The 23,216-nt window shown below is 41.9% G+C and overlaps 1 protein-coding gene across 2 annotated transcripts; it reads right to left on the bottom strand.

The window, feature by feature from the left end:
* Window positions 1-1,743: 1,743 nt before the first annotated feature.
* On the bottom strand, window positions 1,744-23,075 carry LOC120046675 (ADP-ribosylation factor-like protein 3). 2 transcript variants are annotated; one of them, XM_038992078.1, is made up of 6 exons: window positions 22,999-23,075; window positions 9,296-9,439; window positions 3,425-3,541; window positions 3,082-3,132; window positions 2,791-2,976; window positions 1,744-2,689 (listed from the first exon to the last, which is right to left on the bottom strand). In XM_038992078.1, exons 1-6 carry the CDS (start codon window positions 22,999-23,001, stop codon window positions 2,642-2,644), a joined length of 549 nt encoding a protein of 182 aa, XP_038848006.1. In that variant the 5' UTR covers window positions 23,002-23,075; the 3' UTR covers window positions 1,744-2,641. The 2 variants fall into 2 exon arrangements, with proteins under 2 accessions (XP_038848006.1, XP_038848005.1); XM_038992077.1 differs by lacking the exon at window positions 22,999-23,075 and adding an exon at window positions 9,925-10,021.
* Between the last annotated feature and the right edge of the window lie 141 nt (window positions 23,076-23,216).

Here is a 23,216-nt window from a genome sequence, read left to right as displayed (position 1 = left end):
GATTGCCTACCAGAGAGAATACTATAGACATCAAGAAAGCAAAAAAGATTTCCCAACACTTTTGATAAACAGGGCAAAATAGAAATAGGCCTGTAACAGTTTGGATCAGCTTGAACTCCCCCTTTAAAGTCACATTAGAAGGGGTGGGAGATGAGTAAATTATGGACAGGCAAGGAGGCATGGCTGAGTCAAATAGGAATCCTGACTTAATGAAGTGGTGATTAAAGAGCTCAGCCATGTGCTTCTTGTCAGTAACAACCACATTATCAACATTAACGGACATGGGCAGCAAATTACACCCTATTACCTATGTAGTGCACCACTTTTGACCAGGGCCCGAAGGGCTCTGGTCAAAAGTAGTGCACTGTGTAGGAAATAGGGTGCCATTTGGGACGTTCCCTCTCGGTCTGTGCCCAGAGATTTGAAGACATCTACACTTTCATCTTAACGTCGTAGCATAAAGATCTAGTTTAACAGACACTTTGATCCAAAGTCACATACAGTTAGCAGCATATATATTCAGATAGTGCCTGGCCCAAGTAGGAATCGAGAGAGAAAGAGTGTTTCACAATGGGTCTTTGTAAGAGCACAGAGACCTTTTATAGTCCCACAAGCCACAAGCCCTCAGAATGCATCGCTCTCTCACACTCACACAGCTGGATGTCAGTGTTTTATGGCCAGTGTTCTCTCCCCTGTAGCAGATGCAACACCCTCACAACTATGTGCAGCAGGCCTGAACCAACCACGGCACAGCTGTGGTCTGACTAGTAGTTAAACATAGGCCTGTAGGAGTCGACTGTGGCGGAAGGCTGCCACACACACAGAGGGAGCTGCCCCATTCAGGGGCCCAACCAGCTGGGCCTTTTCAATGTCAAAACCAGCTGACCCTACCTGTGTGAGGCGAGGTTGGTCTGTGACCCCACCTGTGTGTGTGAGACGCTAGTGTTTCGGAGATGTAAAGGGCTCTGGTGCGGGGTCTCTCCAAGGACTGGCAATGACAAGGGTATAGGCAGTGAAAATGTAAAGTGGTGTCCTCCATAGCTCATCACACAGAACTGTGTGTGTGTGTTGGCTGGGCCTCTTTATACTTCCACTACAGCCAGCTCAGAAAACAATGCAATTTTTCCCATCACATTTTATTCACGGACCTTCAATCCTTGGACAGATCACATTCAAGAATATCAAAAGGAAAAAGCTTTGTGTAAATGCCCTCTAAAACCCAAGACAATGAAACACTTGAGAAATACACTGTCATTTATCCCTGTTAAAATCTATCAACACCAGTGGAGGCTGGTGGGAGGAGTTATAGGAGGACAGGCTCATTGTAATGGCTGGAATGGAATTTCCGGAACAGAGTCAAACATCTGGTTTCCATGTTTGATACCGTTCCAATTATTCCATTCCAGTCTGTCCTCCTATAGCTCCTCCCACCAGCCTCCACTGATCAACACATACATTACAGGTGTAATATATACTCTAATGCATGCCCATAACATAACATATGAATAGGGGCGGCAGGTAGCCTAGTGGTTAGAGCGTTAGACTTGTAACCGAAAGGGTGCAAGATCAAATTCCCGAGCTGACAAGGTAAAAATCTGTCCTTCTGCCCCTGAACAAGGCAGTTAACCCACTGTTCCTAGGCCGTCACTGAAAGTAAGAATTTGTTCTTAACTGACTTGCCTAGTTAAATAAAGGTAAAATAAAAACATATGGGGGCAAGTTATATACAATTGATCCTCAAAATGTAGTCTTTTTCCATTTGATTTATTAGGCTTTGTCCAAAATGGCACACTATTCACTAGATAGGGCTCTACTCATATGGGCTGTGGTCGACTCTAGTTCATTATTTAGGGAACAGAGTGCCATTTCAGAGTTGCACTAGTGTTTTTTTTTTATACATATTAACACACGTAACCTTTTCACAGGGGAGTAAATCACAGTATACAATGTTGCCCTGTCATCCTAGTAAACCAGTAACCACACACCGTATCCGTTATTTGTAAGCAAATTACACTACTTCACCATAAATAGAGAATTACATAAATATACCCTACTTCCAACAGAACTGCAGCGAGAAAAGAGCTTGGAGCATGGAATAAAAAACTGAGCAAACTGTACAAATAAGAAAAAATGTGGAAAGAGAGGAGAGAAAGAGATTGAATGAGAGGGGGAGAGAGGTAGTCTGGGTAACAGTCTGTTTTGCTATCATTCCACTCCTTGCCACTCCTGTTATGCTTTGGCATACAGTATGACAGAGTACAAGGAGTGGAATATAAGACAAACGGACTGGTACCCAGGCTAGGAGAGAGGGAAGAGAGGCTGGTGTTGTGGTGAAGGACAGTAGAAAGGTCTGGAATGTCCTGGGGCGGAATTTCTTAACAGGGTGGAGGTCATATGGTTAGGCTGGTGGGTCTCCTGGGATGGGTTTCCTTCCCTTTGTACCCGCAAATACAAATACTCAATTTTGAAGAGCAACAATGGAAGTTGTAGTTCTAGCGAGAATTGTAGTTTAGTAAACAATGTGTAGTGACCAGCAAGGCAGTTAAAAACTTTCTTCAAGTCCATGTTTAGTGTGTACATTCACAGGTACAACCCGTCCTCCCACAGGCTTAGGGTGTGTATGAGAAAGCAGACCGCTGTGCTACTTCTTCTTAGCATTGACACTCTTGCAGACCCAGTTCATTCCGTCCTGAAAGGAAACAGAAAAAATTAAATGTCACTTCCTGAAGTGAAAACATGAATTGACCCCAACCCCTGTTGTAGATTGATGGGTTAGGGCTGGTGTCTCACCTGTACCCCCTCTCCAGTGAGGGCGGAGCAGGACTGGATCTGCCAGACGCGGTCCCGGATAGTGTGCAGGTTGAGTCCCTCAGCGATCTCAGAAGCTGGGGCAGCCGTCAGCAGGTCTTGCTTGTTGGCAAAGATCAGCACTGGAACCCCACTCAGCTTCTCCTCATCCAACAGCTCAGCCAGCTCCTAGAACACAAACACAAATCAGCATGGGATCCCAATATAAAATATGTATACGTAGAATGTGCACATTACACAGCCCACAAATCACTGAAGAGAAAGAAAACTCACCTGTCCCGTCTCTTCAAATCTTTTTCTGTCCGCACTGTCGATGACGTAAATCTGAAATACGGTAGTATCTCCATTCAAAATGATTAATCACACACTACTGGTGGTGTGTGTATGTGTATACACACACACACACACACACACACACACACACACACACACACACACACACACACACACACACACACACACACACACACACACACACACACACACACACACACACACACACACACACACACACACACACACACACACACACACACACACACACACACACACACACGTGTATATATAAATATAAAAGTCATACCTCCGTAAAGGAAGCTATGGTTGAGCCACTCACCAGCACGTCAGTGTTCTCAAAGTAGTTTCTCCAGTAGGGTCTGATCTTCCTCTGTCCCCCGATGTCCCACACATTCAGCTTAAAACCCTGAGACTGAACACTCTTTATGTTGAAGCCCTGGAGAGAGAGGGGGGGGCTTGGGTTTAGAAGTGTTAGGGCTCTATTTTAACAAACCTAACGCAATGGTAAAACTAAGTGCTTGCAGCAGGGATGGGTTTCGCTGAATAAACAAGCTGTAGGTGTGACGAGGGCTTGGCCACTCAATGGCCAATCAAGGTGTTCCATGGCTTAACACTGGATGAGTTTCTCTCAAGTTCTGTAGGTTATTGACGACTAACATACTCTTTCACGGAATCATGGCTCTCTCCGGATATACCGTCACCGTCTATACAGCCAGCTGTGTTCTCAGTACACCGCGCAGACAGGAATAAAGAACTATCCGGGATGAAGAAAGGCGGGAGTGAATGTTTCATGATTAACTACTCATGGTGTGATTGTGATAATGCACAGAAACTCAAGTCCTTTTGTTCACACGACCTAGAATACCTTACAATCAAATGGTGACCGTATTACCTCCCAAGGGAATTCTCTTCGGTTATAAATCACAGCCGTGTATATTCCCCCTCAAGCCGATACCACGACGGCCCTCAAGGAACTACCCTGGACTTTGTTCAAACTGGAAACCACATAACTTGAGGCCGCATTTATTGTAGCTGGGGATTTTAACAAAGCAAATTTGAGGAAAACGCTACCGAAGTTCTATTAACAACCTGACTGTAGTACTCGCGCTGCTAAAACACTCGACCACTGCTACTCAGATCATGACTTCATTTTGTTCACCCCATCCTATAGGCAGAAACTCAAACAGGAAGTACCCGTGCTAAGGTCTATTCAACGCTGGTCTGACCAATTGGAATCCAGGCTTCAAGATTGTTTTGATCACACGAACTGGGATATGTTCCTGGTAGACTCTGAGAATAACATTGACGTATACACTGAAACGGTGACCGAGATCATCAGGAAGTGTATGGCGGATGTTGTTTCCACTGTAACTATTAAAACCTACCCAAATCAGAAACTGTGGACAGATGGCAGCATTCGCACAAAACTGAAAGTGCGAACCACTGTATTTAACCATGGCAAAATGACTGGGAATATGGTTGAATACTAACACTGTAGTTATTCCCTCTGTAAGGCAATCAAAACAGGCAAAACGTCAGTACAGAGACAAAGTGGAGTCGCAATTCAACGGCTCAAACACAAGACGTATATGTGGCAGGGTCTACAGACAATCACGGATAACAAAGGGAAAACCAGCCACGTCGCGGACACCGACGTCGTGCTCCCGGACAAGCTAAACATATTCTTCACCCGCTTTGAGGATATCACAGTGCCACCGACGCGGCCCGCTTCTAAGGACTGTGGGCTCTCATTCTCTGTGGCCGACATGATTAAGACATTTAAACGTGTTAACCCTCGCAAGGCTGTCGGCCCAGACGGCATCCCTAGCCGCGTCCTCAGAGCATGCGCAGATCAGCTGGCTGGAGGTAACTGAACTAAATGACTATCGCCCCGTAGCACTCGCTTCCGTCATCATGAAGTGCTTTGAGAGACTAATCATAGATCATATTACCTCTACCTTACATGCTACCCACTTCAATTTGCATACTGCCCAAATAGATCCACAGACCATACAATCGCCATCGTACTGCCTTATCCCATCTGGACAAGCTGAATACCTATGTAAGAATGCTGTTCATTGACTATAGCTCAGCCTTCAACACCATAGTACCCTCCAAGCTCATCATTAAGCTCGGGGCCCTGGGTCTGAACCCCGCCCTGTGCAACTGGGTACTGGACTTCCTGACGGTCCGCCCCCAGGTGGTGAAGGTAGGAAACAACACCTCCGCTTCGCTGATCCTCAACACAGGGGCCCCACAAGGGTGCGCGCTCAGCCCCCTCCTGTACACAACAGTTGTCGTCTACAAACTTGGCGCCGGAAGAAATGGCAGCAGTTTTACGGGTGTCTAACCAAATGTGTTTTTTCCCACGTTATTTGTAACTTATTTTGTACATAATAATTCTGCCACCGTAACTTACGGCAAAAATGAGCTTCTGGATATCAGGACAGCGATCACTCACCTCGGATTAGACAAATATTTTTTCTTCAACAAGCAGGAAGCACAGGATATACTGCGAACACCCGACAAAGCCAACATCCCCGTTATTGGCAAGAGAAAGAGACGCAGGTACAGAGGACACAGAGCGGGGTGCCTCGTAATGATCCGGAGAAGGCGAGTGAGAAAGCTGCCGTTACCGTCAATATTACTCGCCAACGTACAATCATTGGACAATAAATTATACGAGGTACGATCACGAATATCCTACCAACGAGGCATCAAAAACTAACATCTTATGTTTCACGGAATCGTGGCTGAATGAATGATGACATGGATATTCAGCTAGAAGGATATACGCTGCACCGGCTAGATAGAACAGCACACTCTGGTAAGACGAGGGGGGGCGGTCTGTACATATTTGTAAACAACAGCTGGTGCACGAAATCTAAGGAGATACACTATAGACCACACTATTTTCCAAGAGAGTTTTCATCAATACTTTTTGTGGCTGTTTATTTACCACCACAGACGGACACTGGCACTAAGACCGCAGTCAGTCAGCTGTATAAGGAAATAAGCAAACAGGAAACCGCTCACCCAGAGGTGGGGCTCCTAGCGGCCGGGGACTTTAATGCAGGGAAACTTAAATCAATTTTAACTAATTTCTATCAACATGTTAAATGCGCAACCAGATTTTATCCTCCTGATTCCTGCTTACAAGCAAAAATTAAAGCTGGAAGCACCAGTGACTCGGTCTATAAAAAAGTGGTCAGATGAAGGAGATGCTAAACTACAGAACTGCTTTGCTATCCCAGACTGGATTATGTTCCGGGATTCTTCCGATTGCATTGATGAGTACACCACATCAGTCACTGGCTTCATCAATAAGTGCATCGAGGACGTCGTCCCCACAGTGACTGTACGTACATACCCCAACTAGAAGCCATGGATTACAGGCAACATTCACACTGAGCTAAAGGGTAGAGCTGCCGCTTTCAAGGTGCGGGACACTAACCCGGAAGATAAGAAATCCTGCTTTGCCCTCCAACGAACCATCAAACAGGCAAAGCGCCAATACAGGGCTAAGATTGAATCATACTTCACCGGCTCAGACGCTCGTCTTATGTGGCAGGGCTTGCAAATTATTACAGACTACAAAGGGAAGCACAGCCGCGAGCTGCCCAGTGACACGAGCCTACCAAACGAGCTAAATCACTTCTATGCTCGCTTCGAGGCAAGCAACACTGAGGCATGCATGAGAGCATCAGCTGTTCTGGACGACTTTGTGATCACGCTCTCCGTAGCTGATGTGAGTAAGACCTTTAAATAGGTCAACATTCAGACGGATTACCAGGAAGTGTGCTCCGGGCATGTGCTGACCAACTGGCAGGTGTCTTCACTGACATTTTCAACATGTCCCTGATTGAGTCTGTAATACCAACATGTTTCAACTGACCACCATAGTCCCTGTGCCCAAGAACACTAAAGGCAACCTGCCTAAATGACTACAGACCCGTAGCACTTACATCCGTAGCCATGAAGTGCTTTGAAAGGCTGGTAATGGCTCACATTAACACCATTATCCCAGAAACCCTAGACCCACTCCAACTTGCATACCGCCCAAACAGATCCACAGATGACGCAATCTCTATTGCACTCCACACTATCCTTTCCCACCTGGACAAAAGGTACCCCTACGTCAGAATTCTATTCATTGACTACAGCGCAGCGTTCAACACCATAGTACCCTCAAAGCTCTAAACTAAGCTTAGGATCCTGGGACTAAACAGCTCCCTCTGCAACTGGATCCTGGACTTCCTGACGAGCCGCCCCCAGGTGGTGAAGGTAGGTAGCAACACATCTGCCACGCTGATCCTCAACACTGGAGCCCCTCAGGGGTGCGTGCTCAGTCCCCTCCTGTACTCCCTCTTCACCCACAACTGCGTGGCCAGGCACGACTCCAACAACATCATTAAGTTTGCCGATGACACAACAGTGGTAAGCCTGATCACCGACAACGATGTAGGAGGTCAGAGACCTGGCCGGGTGGTGACAAAATAACAACCTATCCCTCAACGTAACCAAGACTAAGGAGATGATTGTGGACTACAGGAAAAGGAGAACCGAGCACACCCCCATTGTCATCGACGGGGCTGTACAGGAGCAGGTTGAGAGCTTGCTGCTACTCTCTGTTTACCATATATACACACCTTAACTATACAGTCATGTACATACTACCTCAATTAGCCCGACTAACTGGTGCCTGTATATAGCCTCACTACTGTTATTATTCACTGTCTTTTTACTGTTGTTTTTTATTTCCTTAAATTATCTATTGCTCACCTAATACCTATTTTTTTTACTTAAATGGCACTGTTGGTTATGGTCTGTAAGTAAGCATTTCACTGTAAGGTCTACACCTGTTGTATTTGGTGCACGTGACAAAAAAAAGCTTTTATTTGATTTGTAGGCCTGATTACCAACAATGATGAGACAGCCTACAGGAAGGAGGTGAGGGCCCTGGCGGAGTGGTGCCAGGAAAATAACTTCTCCCTCAACGTCAACAAAATGAAGGAGCTGATCGTGGACTTCAGGAAATAGCAGATGGAGCACCCCCGTATCCACATCGACCCGACCGCAGTGGAGAAGGTGAAAAGCTTCCTTGGAGTACACATCACCGACGATCTGAAATGGTCCAACCACACAGACAGTGTGGTGAAGAAGGCGCAACAGCATCTCTTCAACCTCAGGAGGCCGAAGAAATGTAGCTTTGGCCCTAAGACCCTCACAAACTTTTACAGATGCACAATTGAGAGCATCCTGTCGGGCTGCATAACCGCCTGGTACGGCAACTGCACTGCCTGCAACCGCAGGGCTCTTCAGAGGGTGGTGCGGTACGCACAACGCATCACCGGGGGCACACTGCCTGCCTTCCAGGACACATACAGCACTCGATGTCACAGGAAGGCCAAAAAGATCATCAAGGACATCAACCACCTTAGCCACTGCCTGCTCACCCCGCTACCATCCAGAAGGCGAGGGCAGTACAGGTGCATCAAAGCTGGGACCGAGAGACTGAAAAACTGCTTCTATCTCAAGGCCATTAGTCTGTTAAATAGCCATCTCTAACTGGCTACCACCCGGTTACGTAATTCTGCACCTTAGAGGCTGCTGCCCTATATACATAGACATGGAATCACTGGTCACTTTATTAATGTTTACATACTGCTTTACTCATTTCATGTGTATATACTGTATTATATTCTACTGTATTTTAGTCAATGGCACTCTGACATTCGTCCTAATATTTATATATTTCTTTATTACATTATTTTACTTTAGATGTGTGTGTATTGTTGTGAATTGTTAGATATTACTGCACTGTAGCTAGGAACACAAGCAGTTCCCTACACCCTCAATAGCATCTGCTAAATATGTGTATGTGACCAATAAATTTGACTTGATAAATACCAATTCGACTGGGGGCACAGAATATTCTCATCGTAGTCCATTGTGGATAGATAGTACAGTTTACAGTATTAAATAGCATAGGCTACAGTAACGAGTGATAGCAACAATAAAAAAAAAAAAAAAAAGTTAAAAAAACATCCACTGTTTGCTCAATATGTTGGAGTGCTGACAGGCAACATCTTAATTGGCTTCAACAAGTATTGACCTTTATGCATTGCACTTCTACCGCAAATAAATAAAAAAATACTAGGCTCCCCTAAAGGTGTGTGTTCCTCATTACCTGTGTGGGAGTGATGTGACTGATGTCCTCAGAGGCAAGTTGTTTCAGTAGCGTGGTCTTTCCTCCGTTGTCCAAACCCAACAACAAGATCCGAACCTCCTGATCAGGTGTGCTCTTTAGCTTTCGAAGGATTGACAGCAAACCCTGCAATATATCAAAACACAATCCATTATGGGTTATCCTGAGTCGTGACATGACCAACGGAGGAGCAACAGGAGCATAACGTTACCTGCTATTTGCCAGAAGATTCCGATCCTACCGTTATGCTCGTTTACAAGGGTTCGGAACGGAATCATGGTTATATTAAAGGAAAATCCACCCAAAACCAGTAATAACTTTAATTTACAGTGTTAAATAACAATGTGAAAACAATATTTTTTTGAGAACAAATGTTTCATTTTGGCGTTATAATAAGGTTGGTAGCAACATGGAAAATCGTGGTGAAAATCTGTTGCAGCTCAAATAAGACTACAAATTCCACAACGCAATGCTCACTCTATGGGTGGGCTAGCTAGCAAATGTAGCTACACACAATAATACCAAAAACAATATTAGCTTGTAAAATAACTAGTTAGCTGTAAAATAGCCTAAACAAACTGCACTATCAATTTAGGAGTCTACAATCTCACCATATTCAACCTGCAGATAGATGTGCCGCTAACATTCGGCAACGGCAGATATACTTTTGAGGAAATGGGAAAAGTTTCCCACGCTACATCAATGCGCCGTGCGGTGCATTCTGGGCGATTCTGTGCCAAGGGGCGCTCTCCTTTAGTGAATGGGAAAAAAATATTTTTAATAATTGGCTACAAAGAGATCTTTCTATACTTGGGAGAGTACTTCTGTCCAAGGCAAAGGGACTGTCTCGTTTTGTGTACCCCTCATTATCGTTATGTGAAAATCCAGCTACTTGTAAAGAGATCAATAAGACCTTTCTTGACTTCATCTGGAAAAATAAGTCTCAAACTAAAAAAATCTGTCCTTTCTAACAAAAGAGCTGAAGGCGGTCTAGAAGTGTTGGATTTTGTTGACATAAATAACACTTTCAAGATAAACTGGTTGAAAAAAATGTTTAATCAATACTGATTCAATATGGTATTTCATTCCAAATAATGTGTTTAATAAATTGGGAGGTCTTCAATTTTTACTGAAATGTAATTATATTCCTGAAAGATTACCTGCTAAATTGGCTAGGTTTCACCAACAACCTTTAATGGCCTGGAAAATATGTTTCCTGCACAATTTTTCCCCACATAAAGCTATTTTGTGGAATAATTCAGACATAACTGTAAGGAATAAGTCATTGTTCTACCCCAGCTGGCATGAGAGGAATATTGACTTTGTTTTTGATATTTTTCGACAACAAGGGTAATATTCTCACATATGAACAATTTATAACATTGAAAGAGTTTCCAATACCTTTCAGAGAGTTTATTTTTGTGATCAAAGCCATTCCCGGTGGTCTAACTACACTTATGAAAACGAATCTTAATTTTGGGAATGATCACAAACTTTATCCAGAACTCAGATTGGAAGGCGTGGGCTTACTTGAGAGATCTTGTTGTAATAAATATATAAAAGACAAATTCTTCATTCACAAAACCAACTTACACCGAGAGGAAAGTTTTTCTGGAACATGCTTATTCCTGACATTATCTGGAAAAATGCATGGTTAAGGCCTTACAAATACTGTATATCAAACAAAGTTAAGGAAGTGAATACAATTGCACTAAAAAAAATGTTTTATTATTATTTTATTTATATTTTTTGTATGTTTGAGTATTTTCTTGTTAATACCTGTGTTTTGTTTTGTTAGACATGTTTGATGTAGCAATGTAAATTGATTTTTGTATTTTGAAAAAAAAAAGAGTGAATGGGAGTCTTGGGCGCTAGCTTAAAAACCCAACATGGAAAACAATTTTGTCAACAAGAAGCACAACATTACAAATATTTTCCTAGATGTGAGATAATTAACCTGCTATCTGTAATATTTTATAGCTTTGGAATCGTAACATTACGTACTTTCAAAGAAAATAGGCACGTTTCTTGAGAAGGGATTACGTGACGAAAAGTTTAGCAACCGCTTGACGCAGCATGCCAACATCAACGCGATTGGTCGACAGTCTGCTGGGTGGGGCGTTATGTTCCTTAATTAATTAGATTCCTATATCTTTTCTATAATAACTCTGGCAACGGCACCATGCTATGCACCCTAAACCAAACAGGCAGACAAATAAGAAAAATGTTTTAGACGCTCCGTTAAATAAATAAAAAGATCGAGTTAGGAATATCGCAAAAAGATTATCAATGGCTCATTCGAAAGAGGACATCGGCCAATATTTAAATCATTTTCGCGATCTAAAAGTCTTATTAACTTCCAGTATTCCTATTAACTTCAAATGTAGTGAGAGCGACTATCACAGTGCCACGTCAAACCGACCGTATTTCTGCCTGCTTTTGAATGCCAATAACTCAGATACACAAACTTGAAATGACCCGGGGAATCGATAGAACATCACTCGGAGACGCACAAAAACAATATAACATTCAAAATGGGTGAATCTTTCCTTTAAGACACCATGGAGGTGGCGCAAAATATACAGTACCAGTCAAAAGTTTGTCATTCATTCCAGGATTTTTCTTTATTTTTTACATTGTAGAATAATAGTGAAGACATCAACACGATGAAATAACACATATGGAATCATGTAGTAACTAAAACTTGTTTTAAACAAATTTTAATATACTTTATATTTGAGATTCTTCAAAGTAGACAACCTTTGCACACTCTTGGCATTCTCTCAACCAGCTTCATGAGGTAGTCACCTGGAATGCATTTCAATGAACAGGCGTGCCTTGTTAAAAGTTCATTTGTGGAATTTCTTTCCTTCTTAATGTGTTTGTGACAAGTTAGGGGGGGGTATACAGAAGATAGGGCTATTTGGTAAAAAGTCCAAGTTCATATTATGGCAAGAACTGCTCAAATAAGCAAAGAGAAATGAAAGGCCATCATTACTTTAAGGTCAGTCAATCAGGAAAATTTCAAGAACTTTGAAACTTTCTTCAAGTGCAGTTGCAAAACCATCAAGCGCTATGATGAAACTGGCTCTCATGAGGACTACCACAGTAAAGGAAGATCCAGAGTTGCTTCTGCTGCAGAGGAGAAGTTCATTAGACTTAACAGCCTCAGAAATTGCAGCCCAAATAAATGCTTCACAGAGTTCAAGTAACAGGCACATCTCAACATCAACTGTTCAGAGGAGACTGCGTGAATCAGGCCTTCATGGTTGAATTGCTGAAAAGAAACCACTACTAAAGGACACCAATAATAAGAAGAGATTTGCTTGGGCCAAGAAACACGAGCAATGGACATTAGACCGGTGGAAATCTGTCCGTTGGTCTGATGAGTCCAAATTTGAGATTTTTTGGTTCCAACCGCCGTGTTGTGAGAAGCAGAGTAGGTGAACAGATGATCGCCGCATGTGTGGTCCCCACGGTAAAACACGGAGGAGGAGGTGTGATGGTGCTTTGGTGACACTGTTGGTGATTTATTTTGAATTCAAGGCACACTTAACCAGGGAGGCTGTTTTCATGTTATCCAGAGCGTTGGTGACTGTAACTGTGCTGCTGGCAACAATTTAGTTACGCTTTTTTGCCTATGTTTACTGACACCGGCCATATTCAACGGGTGTTGAGTGTTCGTAAATTCATCAGTTATTCTGCGCTCTGGCACACAGACGAGAGTGCTCTGAAATCGAGTAGATGGCCTGACTGAATTTACGAACGCATCTAAAATGGTTACTTGCATAGTGGAGTATTTTGTTAAGACATGTAGCTAGCTAGCTAGCTCTGCAGGTAGCTAACCAACCAGGTTCAATGTTAGCTAGCTAACATTAGGCTATATCTAGCTAAGCAAATGGCTGTGAGATACAAATAATAAGGTCATACACGTAACGTTAGCGAGCCAGCCAGCTAACGTTAGCTTGCTAGGTAAACAATGAACCAATCACAACTCATGATGTTAGTACCCTGCATGAATCTGCAGGTAGCTTAGCTAACCAACCAGGTTCAATGTTAGATCGCTAACATTAGGCTATAGCTAGCCAAGCAAATACCTCTGAGATATTGAATAATATGGTCATACACGTAACGTTAGCTAGCGAGCCAGCCAGCTAATGTTTGCTAGCTAGCTAGATAATTAACCATAATCACAACTCATGACGTTACTATCCTGCATGAATCTACAGGTAGCTAACCAACCAGGTTCAATGTTAGCTAGTTAACATTAGGCTATAGCTAGCCAATGGCTCTGTCAAAATTAGAAATGTGTCATATCTGAAAATGTAGCTAGCTAGACTATAGACTATCATTCCTGGTTGGATGCGTCTCCGCTCTGATGCCATGGTTGCCCTTAGTTTGAATATGTAATCCTGAGACACGTGTTGTTTTCTCAATCTCCTATGCTATCATACTCGAAATCCACTGATTTCAAAACTCAGGCCTCCAGAAAGTGGAGAGCAACACTTTTGCAGTTTGAATACACGATACTCGGTAGAAAGGATTACCTAGACATACTCAAATAGACAGAAGTGTGCTATATGGCAGACCAATCCCAAATCATCTCTCGGCATGTCCATCCCACTCGGGGCGGCAGGTAGCCTAGTGGTTAGAGCGTTGGGCAGGTAACCGAAAGGTCGCTAGATCGAATCCCCGAGCTGACAAGGTAAAAATGTGTCCTTCTGCCTCTGAACAAGGCAGTTAATCCACTGTTCCTAGGCCGTCATTGTAAATAAGAACTTGTTCTTAACTTCTTATGGCTGCAGGGGCAGTATTGAGTAGCTTGGATGAAAGGTACCCAGAGGTGCCCAGAGTAAACTGCCTGCTCCTCAGTCCCAGTTGCTAATATATGCATATTATTATTATTGGATAGAAAACACTCTGAAGTTTCTAAAACTGTTTGAATGATGTCTGAGTATAACAGAACTCATATGGCAGGCAAAAACCTGAGAAGAAATCCAAACAGGAAGTGGGAAATCTGAGGTTAGTCGATTTTCAACTCATCGCCTATCGAATACACAGTGGGATATGGGTCAGTTTGCACTTCTTACGGCTTCCACTAGATGTCAATAGTCTGTAGAACCTTGTCTGATGCTTCTACTGTGAAGTGGGGCTGAAGGAGACGGGAATGAGTCAGGTCTATCATGACCTGACCATGCGCGTTCACATGAGAGGGAGCTCTGTTCCATCGCACTTCTGAAGACAATGGAATTCTCCGGTTGGAACTTTATTGAAGATTTATGTTAAAAACATCCTAAAGATTGATTCAATACATCGTTTGACATGTTTCTACTGACTGTTACGGAACTTTTTGACATTTCGTCTGCTTTTAGTGAACGTGCTTCCTGACTTTGGATTTGTTTACACGCTAACAAAAATAACTATTTGGACATAAATGATGGACATTACCGAACAAAACGAACATTTCTTGTGGAAGTGGGAGTCCTGGGAGTGCATTCCGACGAAGATCAGCAAAGGTAAGTGAATATTTATAATGCTATTTATAACTTTTGTTGACTCCACAATTTGGCGGGTAACTGTATGGCTTCCTTTTGTGACTGAACGCTGTTCTCAGATTATTGAATATTGTGCTTTTGCCGTAAAGCTTTTTGAAATCTGACACAGCGGTTGCATTAAGAACAAGTGTATCTTTAATTCTATGTAAAACATGTATCTTTCATCAAAGTTTATGATGAGTATTTCTGTTATTTGATGTGGCTCTCTGCAATTTCCCCGGATATTTTGGAGGCATTTCTGAACATGGCGCCAATGTAAACTGAGGTTTTTGGATATAAATATGAACTTTATCGAACAAAACATATGTATTGTGTAACATGAAGTCCTATGAGTGTCATCTGATGAAGATCATCAAAGGATAGTGATTCATTTTATCTCTATATCTGCTTTTTGTGACTCCTGTCTTTGGCTGGAAAAATGGCTGTGTTTTTCTGTGATTTTGCAGTGACCTAACATAATCGTTTGTGGTGCTTTCGCTGTAAAGCCTATTTGAAATCGGACACTGTGGTGGGATTAACAAGAAGTGTATCTTTAAAATGGTGTGAAATACTTGTATGCTTGAGGAATTTTAATTATGAGATTTCTGTTGTTTGAATTTGGCGCCCTGCACTGTCACTGGCTGTTGTCATATCGATCCCGTTAACGGGATTGCAGCCATAAGATTAACTGACTTTCCTAGTTAAATAAAGGTTTTTATTTTATTATTATTATTATTATTTTTTAAATCTCAGCCAATTATGGCTAGCGGAAAGGTTGCCGACTTTTTCTGTGCCTAAACCAACTAGGCTCGTAATTTAACAATTTTATTCGTATTTACAGATGGCATGCAAGGTTGTTATTAAGGCACATGAAAGTTCACATGTTCGAGAAGGCATTTCTGCCAGAAAACGTATTTTGATAAAAAAATATATATGTTCAAACGGCTCTTCTGTGAAGTAGTGACAAGCGGCATACGCCTAGTTTCCTCAAACGGGTTTTTGGGTTACTACATGATTCCATATGTGTTATTTCATAGTTTTGATCGCGTCACTATTATTCTATAATGTAGAAAATAGTAAAAATAAAGAAAAACCTTTGAATGGGTAGGTGTGTCCAAACTTTTGACTGGTACTGTATGTGTTGGAAAACATACCTCAATGGGATATGCCACTGTACGGCAAATGTTACCTTTATCCACACTGATACATTGAGAAGATTGAAATACTGCTAGTTTTCGGAAAACTGCGCTTTTCGTGCTCATGCTGCAGACATTTTGGAATGGCACGTCGCGTTGAACAACAAAGTAGCTGATCGGCCAATGGTGCCATTTCAAAATGGCTGCGGTGGCTACTGCTAGCTAGCATGAGGTTGAAAAGGGCCGTTATCCAGAGAAAATAGCAGCATTTCAATCTTCTTGATCTATCAGTGTGGATAAATGTACAATTTGGAGTACAGTGGCATATCCCATCCCTGCTTTGAGGTACGTTTTTCAAACCATATCTCGGGCCGGCTCCACAGTGTCTTAATGTAACCATGATTGCGTTCCGACCCCAGTGCAGCTCAGAGTAAACAAGTGTAAAGGTAGGGGCAGAATCGTCTAGCAAGCCTGCTATTAAAAATGTTGCTGCCATCTTGTCTATTTCAAATCTTCACTCATTGATTGAGACAGATGGGTGTCCACCCAAAAGTGCCACTTCATGTTGACACTCACCTGTCTCGATCAATGAGAAGATTTTAAATAGACAAGATGGCGGCATACACATTGTTGGATTACTTCAGGTAGCTAATTTTTAAAAATGTAATTACGGAGCATTTTCTAAACTCACACAAACCCCCTGCAACTAGACGTTTAGAAGACATTGGCTGTTTTCCATGTCTGGAATTGAGGAATCGTTGCCAAGTTAAGGTTAGTCAAATTCTCTGTGCTATGCAAAACAGTACCTAACCTATAATGGATGTTCACGTCAGCAGGTTAACTAGCTATTAAAATTAGCCAACTATTGTACCTGTAACGGATGTGAAATGGCTAGCTAGTTAGCGGTGGTGCGCGCTAATAGCGTTTCAATCGGTTACGTCACTCGCTTTGAGACCTTGAAGTAATGGTTCCCCTTGCTCTGCAAGAGCCGCGGCTTTTGTGGAGCGATGGGTAACGATGCTTCATGGGTGATAGTTGTTGATGTGTGCAGAGGGTCCCTGGTTCGCGCCCGGGTCGGGGCGAGGGGACGGACGTAAAGTTAAACTGTTACATACCTAGCTAGCTACTTGCATCCCTCCACAACAGGCTGAACAGATGCCTGCGACTCGAGAGGATGCGCAGAGGATAGGGCTGGGAGGTATACCGTATTTTACTACACACCGGTATTGATGCACGGACCGTTTTTTTTTTTTTGCTTGACCACGAGACACTTTCGTTCAGTCTGCATGGTCAATGCAGCACATACAACAATGCTGTTTCCAATTTGATCTTAATATAAATCCACAAGCGTTCTATAACTAAAATATTAGTTTGTGTTTCTTACATCTACAAACAGCTAGTTTGTATTTTCTTAGCAAGTTAAGCTAAATCGTGTTAGCCACTAATGCTAATCACTAGTTAGCTGGCTAGCTAATTAAAGTACTGAGTCTGAGCAAACGTAGCTAGCTAATACAGCTTGATACCAGTGCTGGTGGAGGCCTAAATCAGCATGTTATTTGTGCAACAGTATCTTCTAAATCAAAGAGGAATAGGCGAAGCATGAATATGTTGGCTATATGAATAAAGATTTAATGTAGCCAAAGATTAGTGATGGGTCGTTCGCGAACTTGTAGGTGAATGTTGGGAGCCGGCTCGCATATCAGAAGAGCCGAATCTATTTATATATATATAAAAATAAAAACAAGATATGAATAATCAAAATATTTAAATGACTAGAATTAACTCATTCAAAGAACAAAAAATTAAAAATAATATAGGCCTAAATGCTCAAGCGCACACACATTCGTTCTGACTGTCTACTCAGACTAACAGCCCCACCTGTTGCTCCTGTCAATCAGACACGCAGTGTCAACCAATGAACCAAAGATGCGTGAGGGAGGGCCGAGCCAACTCACTCACAGTCACACACTTAGCAGCCGAGGAGAGAGAGGAAGGACAGCTGTGAAAACAACAGCTGGAAAATGAGTCGGAAGCACAGTAGCATTTGGATGCATTTTAATAATGTAGACAATGTAGAATTTGCCAAAACAAAATCTCATATAAAGCCGGTTCTACGCACAACCTACACCGGCATATGCGAACTGTGCACCCAACTGCGAAGCTAGCTGTAGTGGCGCTTCGAGAAACTAGCAGGCGTGATAGTGGTGGAGCCAGCACCTCCACACGTGACGATGTATCCACTCAGTCAAGTAGGCCTACTCCGCGACCCACAGCTACGCAGTCTTCTATCGACCAGTTTATGACAAAGTCTATGTCTGTAGCAAAACAAGGCCAAATTGATATTGCATTGGCTAAAATGATTGTCACAGCTTTCCAGCCATTTTCGATCGTGGAGGACAGAGTTTTAGAAATTATAGCAATAGTCTAAATCCAATGTACACAATTCCAAGCAGGAAAACCCTTTCAAAATCACTTATTCCACAACTGTACGAGAGCACACAGGCTTCAGTATGGGAAAGAGTCCAAAAAAGCTACTGCAGTTTGCCTTACCACTGACTGCTGGACATCAAGGGTAACCACTTCTTACATGTCGGTTACATGTCACTTCATTGAAGATTTTTTGATGTCTAGCTGTCTTCTGGACTGCTTTGAGTTCAGCTACAGATATACCTCAGAGAACTTGGCAGAGGAACTGTTGAGAGTGCCAGAGAATGGCAAGTAGATGGAAAAGTGGTCTGTTGTGTTAAGCGACAATGCAGCTAACATAACCAAAGCCATGAAAATGTTCAAATGGACCCATCATCCATGTCTTGCCCACACAATCAACCTGATTGTAAGAGATGCTCTGAAGGTGATGAAGCCCACTGTGGACAAAGTGAAAGCAGCTGTAGAATACTTCCACAGGAGCACAGTAGGTGCTGAAAAACTAAAGTCTACACAATGCCAGATGGGGATGCCTGAGCTGAGGCCTAGACTGCACTACTAGGTGGAATTCAACATTTTATATGTTGAAGCGGTTTCTTGAGTCAAAGGATGCCATCATCTCTACCCTGGCCATTGTCAATGCACCTGTTGATGCTCTGACCCAAGAGGAATGGGAGGTGGTGGAGGAGATGTGCAGAGTCCTGGAACCCTTTGAGCAGGTCACTGTGGAGATCAGTGGAGAGAGGTACAGTAAGTAGTTATTACTACATCATTATTTAATCCAGTATTATATATGTATATGAGCAGTAGATGAGAATGTAATATCAGTAGATAAAACATGAACCTGAACTAATAAGTTACTGTTCTCTCTTTTCAGCTATGTGACAGCCTCAAAAATGATACTCCTGTGTAAGGGTCTGCAGCAAATCACAGCCAGCCGCCAGAGAGAAGCAAATGTAACCACAGGACATGTGACAGAGTTTATGGACACCCTATGTTCATCAATGGACAGAAAGTTCCACAGAATGGAATATAATCACGTGCTATCAGAAACCGCTGCACTTGACCCCAGGTTTAAGAAGTTAGCCTTCAGTGATGCCAGAGCGATTGATGAGGCTCTTCAAAGAATAACCTCAGCAGCAGGGAGGGACAGCCCCAGCAGTCAGCTGGCTCAGGCACCAGGGCAACAGGAAGAAGAGGGATCAGATGGAGCAGAAGCACCAGCAGTAGTGCCACAAACGTCTGCTGTTTGGATGCTGTTTGACGAGAGAGCAACTGGGGATGCAGCACAAAGCAATCCCTCAGCAGATGCCATAATGGAGGTCCGATCCTATTTGGAGGAGCCCCTCCAAAGATCTGCAGATCCTCTGAGCTGGTGGAAGAACAAGGCCTCTGTCTACCCACGGCTTACTAAAGTCATGACAGGGAGACTCAGCATAGTGGCCACATCCGTTCCCTCAGAGGTTCTTCTCGAAAACGGGACAAATAATTACTGAGAAAAGAAACCGCATCAGCCCCTCGAACGTGAGGCAGCTTGCATTTCTGAATGCAAATCTCTCATAAAAGCAAATTATGGTCAGCATTGCTGTGTGCTGCTGGTTATAACGGGCGGCAGGTAGCCTAGTGGTTAGAGCGTTGGACTTGTAACCAAAAGGTTGCAAGATCAAATCCCTGAGCTGACAAGGTAAAAATCTGTCGTTCTGCCCCTGAACATGGCAGTTAACCCAGGCCGTCATTGAAAATAAGAATTTGTTCTTAACTGACTTGCCTAGTTAAATAAAGGTAGAATAAAAAAAATATGGAAATAAAGGAGAGAAAAGAGGGACCAGTTTTGCACATTGTTATTTATTTTTCTTTGATATGGAACAATATTCTATTATTATGTTGTTCAGATTGTATTCGTTTTGAATTGTTACATTTATATGCACTTTGTTTATATAGATTAAAAAAGTTATACTTTAGAGGTCGACCGATTAACGGGCATAGCTGATTAATTAGGGCCGATTTCAAGTTTTCATAACAATCGGTAATCGGCATTTTTGGACGCCGATTACATTGCACTCCACGAGGAGACTGCATGACAGGCTGACCACCTGTTACGCGAGTGCAGCAAGGAGCCAAGGTAAGTTGCTAGCTAGCATTAAACTTATATTATAAAAAACAATCAATCTTAACATAATCACTAGTTAACTACACATGGTTGATGATATTACTAGTTTAACTAGCATGTCCTGCGTTGCAAATAATCAATGCGGTGCCTGTTAATTTATCATCGAATCACCGCCTACTTCGCCAAACGGGTGATGATTTAACAAGCTCATTTGCAAAAAAAAGCACTGTCGTTGCACCCATCATCAATGCCTTTCTTAAAATCAATACACAAGTATATATTTTTTTTAAACCTGCATATTTAGTTAAAAGAAATTAATGTTAGCAGGCAATATTAAATAGGGAAATTGTGTCACTTCTCTTGCATTCTGTGCAAGCAGAGTCAGGGTATATGCAGCAGTTTGGGCCGCCTGGCTCGTTGAGAACTGTTTGAAGACCATTTCTTCCTAACAAAGACCGTAATTAATTTGCCAGAATTTTACATAATTATGACATAACATTGAAGGTTGCGCAATGTAACAGCAATATTTAGACTTATGGATGCCACCCATTTGATAAAATACGTAACGGTTCCGTATTTCACTGAAAGAATAAACATTTTGTTTTCAAAATGATAGTTTCCGGATTTGACCATATTCATGACCTAAGGCTTGTATTCCTGTGTGTTTATTATTTTATAATTAAGTCTATGATTTGATATTTGAGCGGTGGTAGGCAGCAGCAGGCTCGTAAGCATTCATTCAAACAACACTTTCCTGTGTTTGCCAGCAGCTCTTCGCAATGCTTGAAGCACAGCGGTGTTTATGACTTCAAGCCTATCAACTCCCGAGATTAGGCTGGCAATACTATAGTGCCTATAAGAACATCCAATAGTCAAAGGTATATGAAATGCAAATGGTATAGAGAGAAATAGTCCTATAATTCCTATAATAACTACAACCTAAAACTTAACTGGGAATATTGAAGACTCATGTTAAAAGGAACAACCAGCTTTCATATGTTCTCATGTTCTGAGCAAGGAACTTAAACTTGAGCTTTTTTACATGGCACATATTGCACTTTTACTTTCTACTCCAACACTGTTTTTGCATTATTTAAACCAAATTGAACATGTTTCATTATTTATTTGAGACCAAATTGATTTTTATTGATGTACTATATTAAGTTAAAATAAGAGTGTTCATTCAGTATTATTGTAATTGTTACAAATATATATATAAATAAAATCGTCCAATTAATTGATATCAGCTTTTTTTGGGTCCTTCAATAATTGGTATCGGCGTTAAAATCATAATCGGTCAACCTCTACTTTAAATGCAAATGTTTAATAACATTCTTTTTCATAACACACCAATGCATTTTTAAATACATTGTGGTTAAGGTATAGTATGATTTCATTTAATAATTTAATTATACAATTGTTTTAACACCAATCAGTCAAATTATCGCAAACTGTTTGACTTGAAAAAATACAAAACCTATTTTATTTAAAGAGCCGTTTGTGAGCCAAAAGAGCCGGTTCTTTTTGGTGAGCTGAGCCGAACGAGCCGGCTCACTGAAAAGAGCCGGAATGCCCATCACTACCAAAGATTATAGGGTCGCCTAGGAAACACGTTACATCCCTTTGGTTCCTACCCTGTTACAATTACTCGTCCATGGCATTTTCATTCGTTGTCATGTAAAACAACACTGTATTCAAAGTGCTCACTATTATTTATATTCTAAATATAGAATTACAATAAACATTGTATTTCCACGATTCCAAAAGTTCACCCAAGTGTTTATCTAAATCGCAATTGCAACGTTTGGTTAAAAATAAAGTCTCGTATTTTTCCCCATATCGTGGCAGTGTGGAAATGATCTCAAAAGAGTGCAGGAAATGCAAGAAATTATTTTAGGTTGAAGTTGAATTGAACAGTATAAAACAATCTGAATGGAGAAAGACCCATTGAAATAATTTTGAATATATGTGTTGCCACCCTAGGGTCACGCACTACTCATACAGCAAATGTAGAACTTGTATTAATCAAAAACATAAAATACCGTCAAATTTGAAAAATACCATGATATGATATTTTGGCCATGTCGCCCAGCCCTAAGAGGATACATAAAATAGAGAACTATTCTCGAAATAATGACGCTCTCTTCAGGATGACACGGTGGTTTCAAAGAGTGAAAGTGTTCTGAAGCGACTGAACTAGCTAACTAATTATGTAGCTAGCAACAGTTTGAATTGAGTTTACCTCGCTAGTTAGCTATACTACTAGGCTGCACATCTCATAATGATGCTAGCTAAACCAATAGAGCAACAAGACAGCTGGCGCAGCAGTCACCTTTTCCAACATCTTAATTTTTCACCAATTTATGAAGGGTACAGTGGCAGTAATTTGAAGAGGAAAAAATGCAATAGTAGTGTTTATTATGCATTTATTCGGTTCAATCTACATTATAATAGCAACGTATCACAGTAAATTTAACTCACCATATTGTTGCTTTAGCTAGCGGTCTATCTTCCCAAGACGCTGCCGAGGTTACTAGGGCGTGATGACGTTTTACACAAACTCATACGTAAAGCAAATGAACTTATCGTTACAATTAGCCACTTTCGCTAATATCAAAATCTCTGTGAACAAAACATTCCTCACTTCAGAAATACACTGTGTACTAGCGGAGGCATAAATACCAACACTGTGTATTTAT

This window comes from Salvelinus namaycush, chromosome 4, assembly GCF_016432855.1.
Source record: "Salvelinus namaycush isolate Seneca chromosome 4, SaNama_1.0, whole genome shotgun sequence".
Classification (NCBI taxonomy): Eukaryota; Metazoa; Chordata; class Actinopteri; order Salmoniformes; family Salmonidae; genus Salvelinus; species Salvelinus namaycush.
The sequence above is the reverse complement of the archived record's forward strand: the minus strand, read 5'-3'. Positions and strand labels throughout refer to the sequence as shown.

Bases quoted from the DNA above. Each gene is read 5' to 3' on its own strand.
- LOC120046675 (XM_038992078.1), bottom strand. The intron at 3,133-3,424 runs GTGAGTGGCTCA...ACCGTATTTCAG, and splicing joins TTGAGAACACTGACGTGCTG to ATTTACGTCATCGACAGTGC. The intron at 2,690-2,790 runs GTGAGACACCAG...GTTTCCTTTCAG, and splicing joins TCACTGGAGAGGGGGTACAG to GACGGAATGAACTGGGTCTG.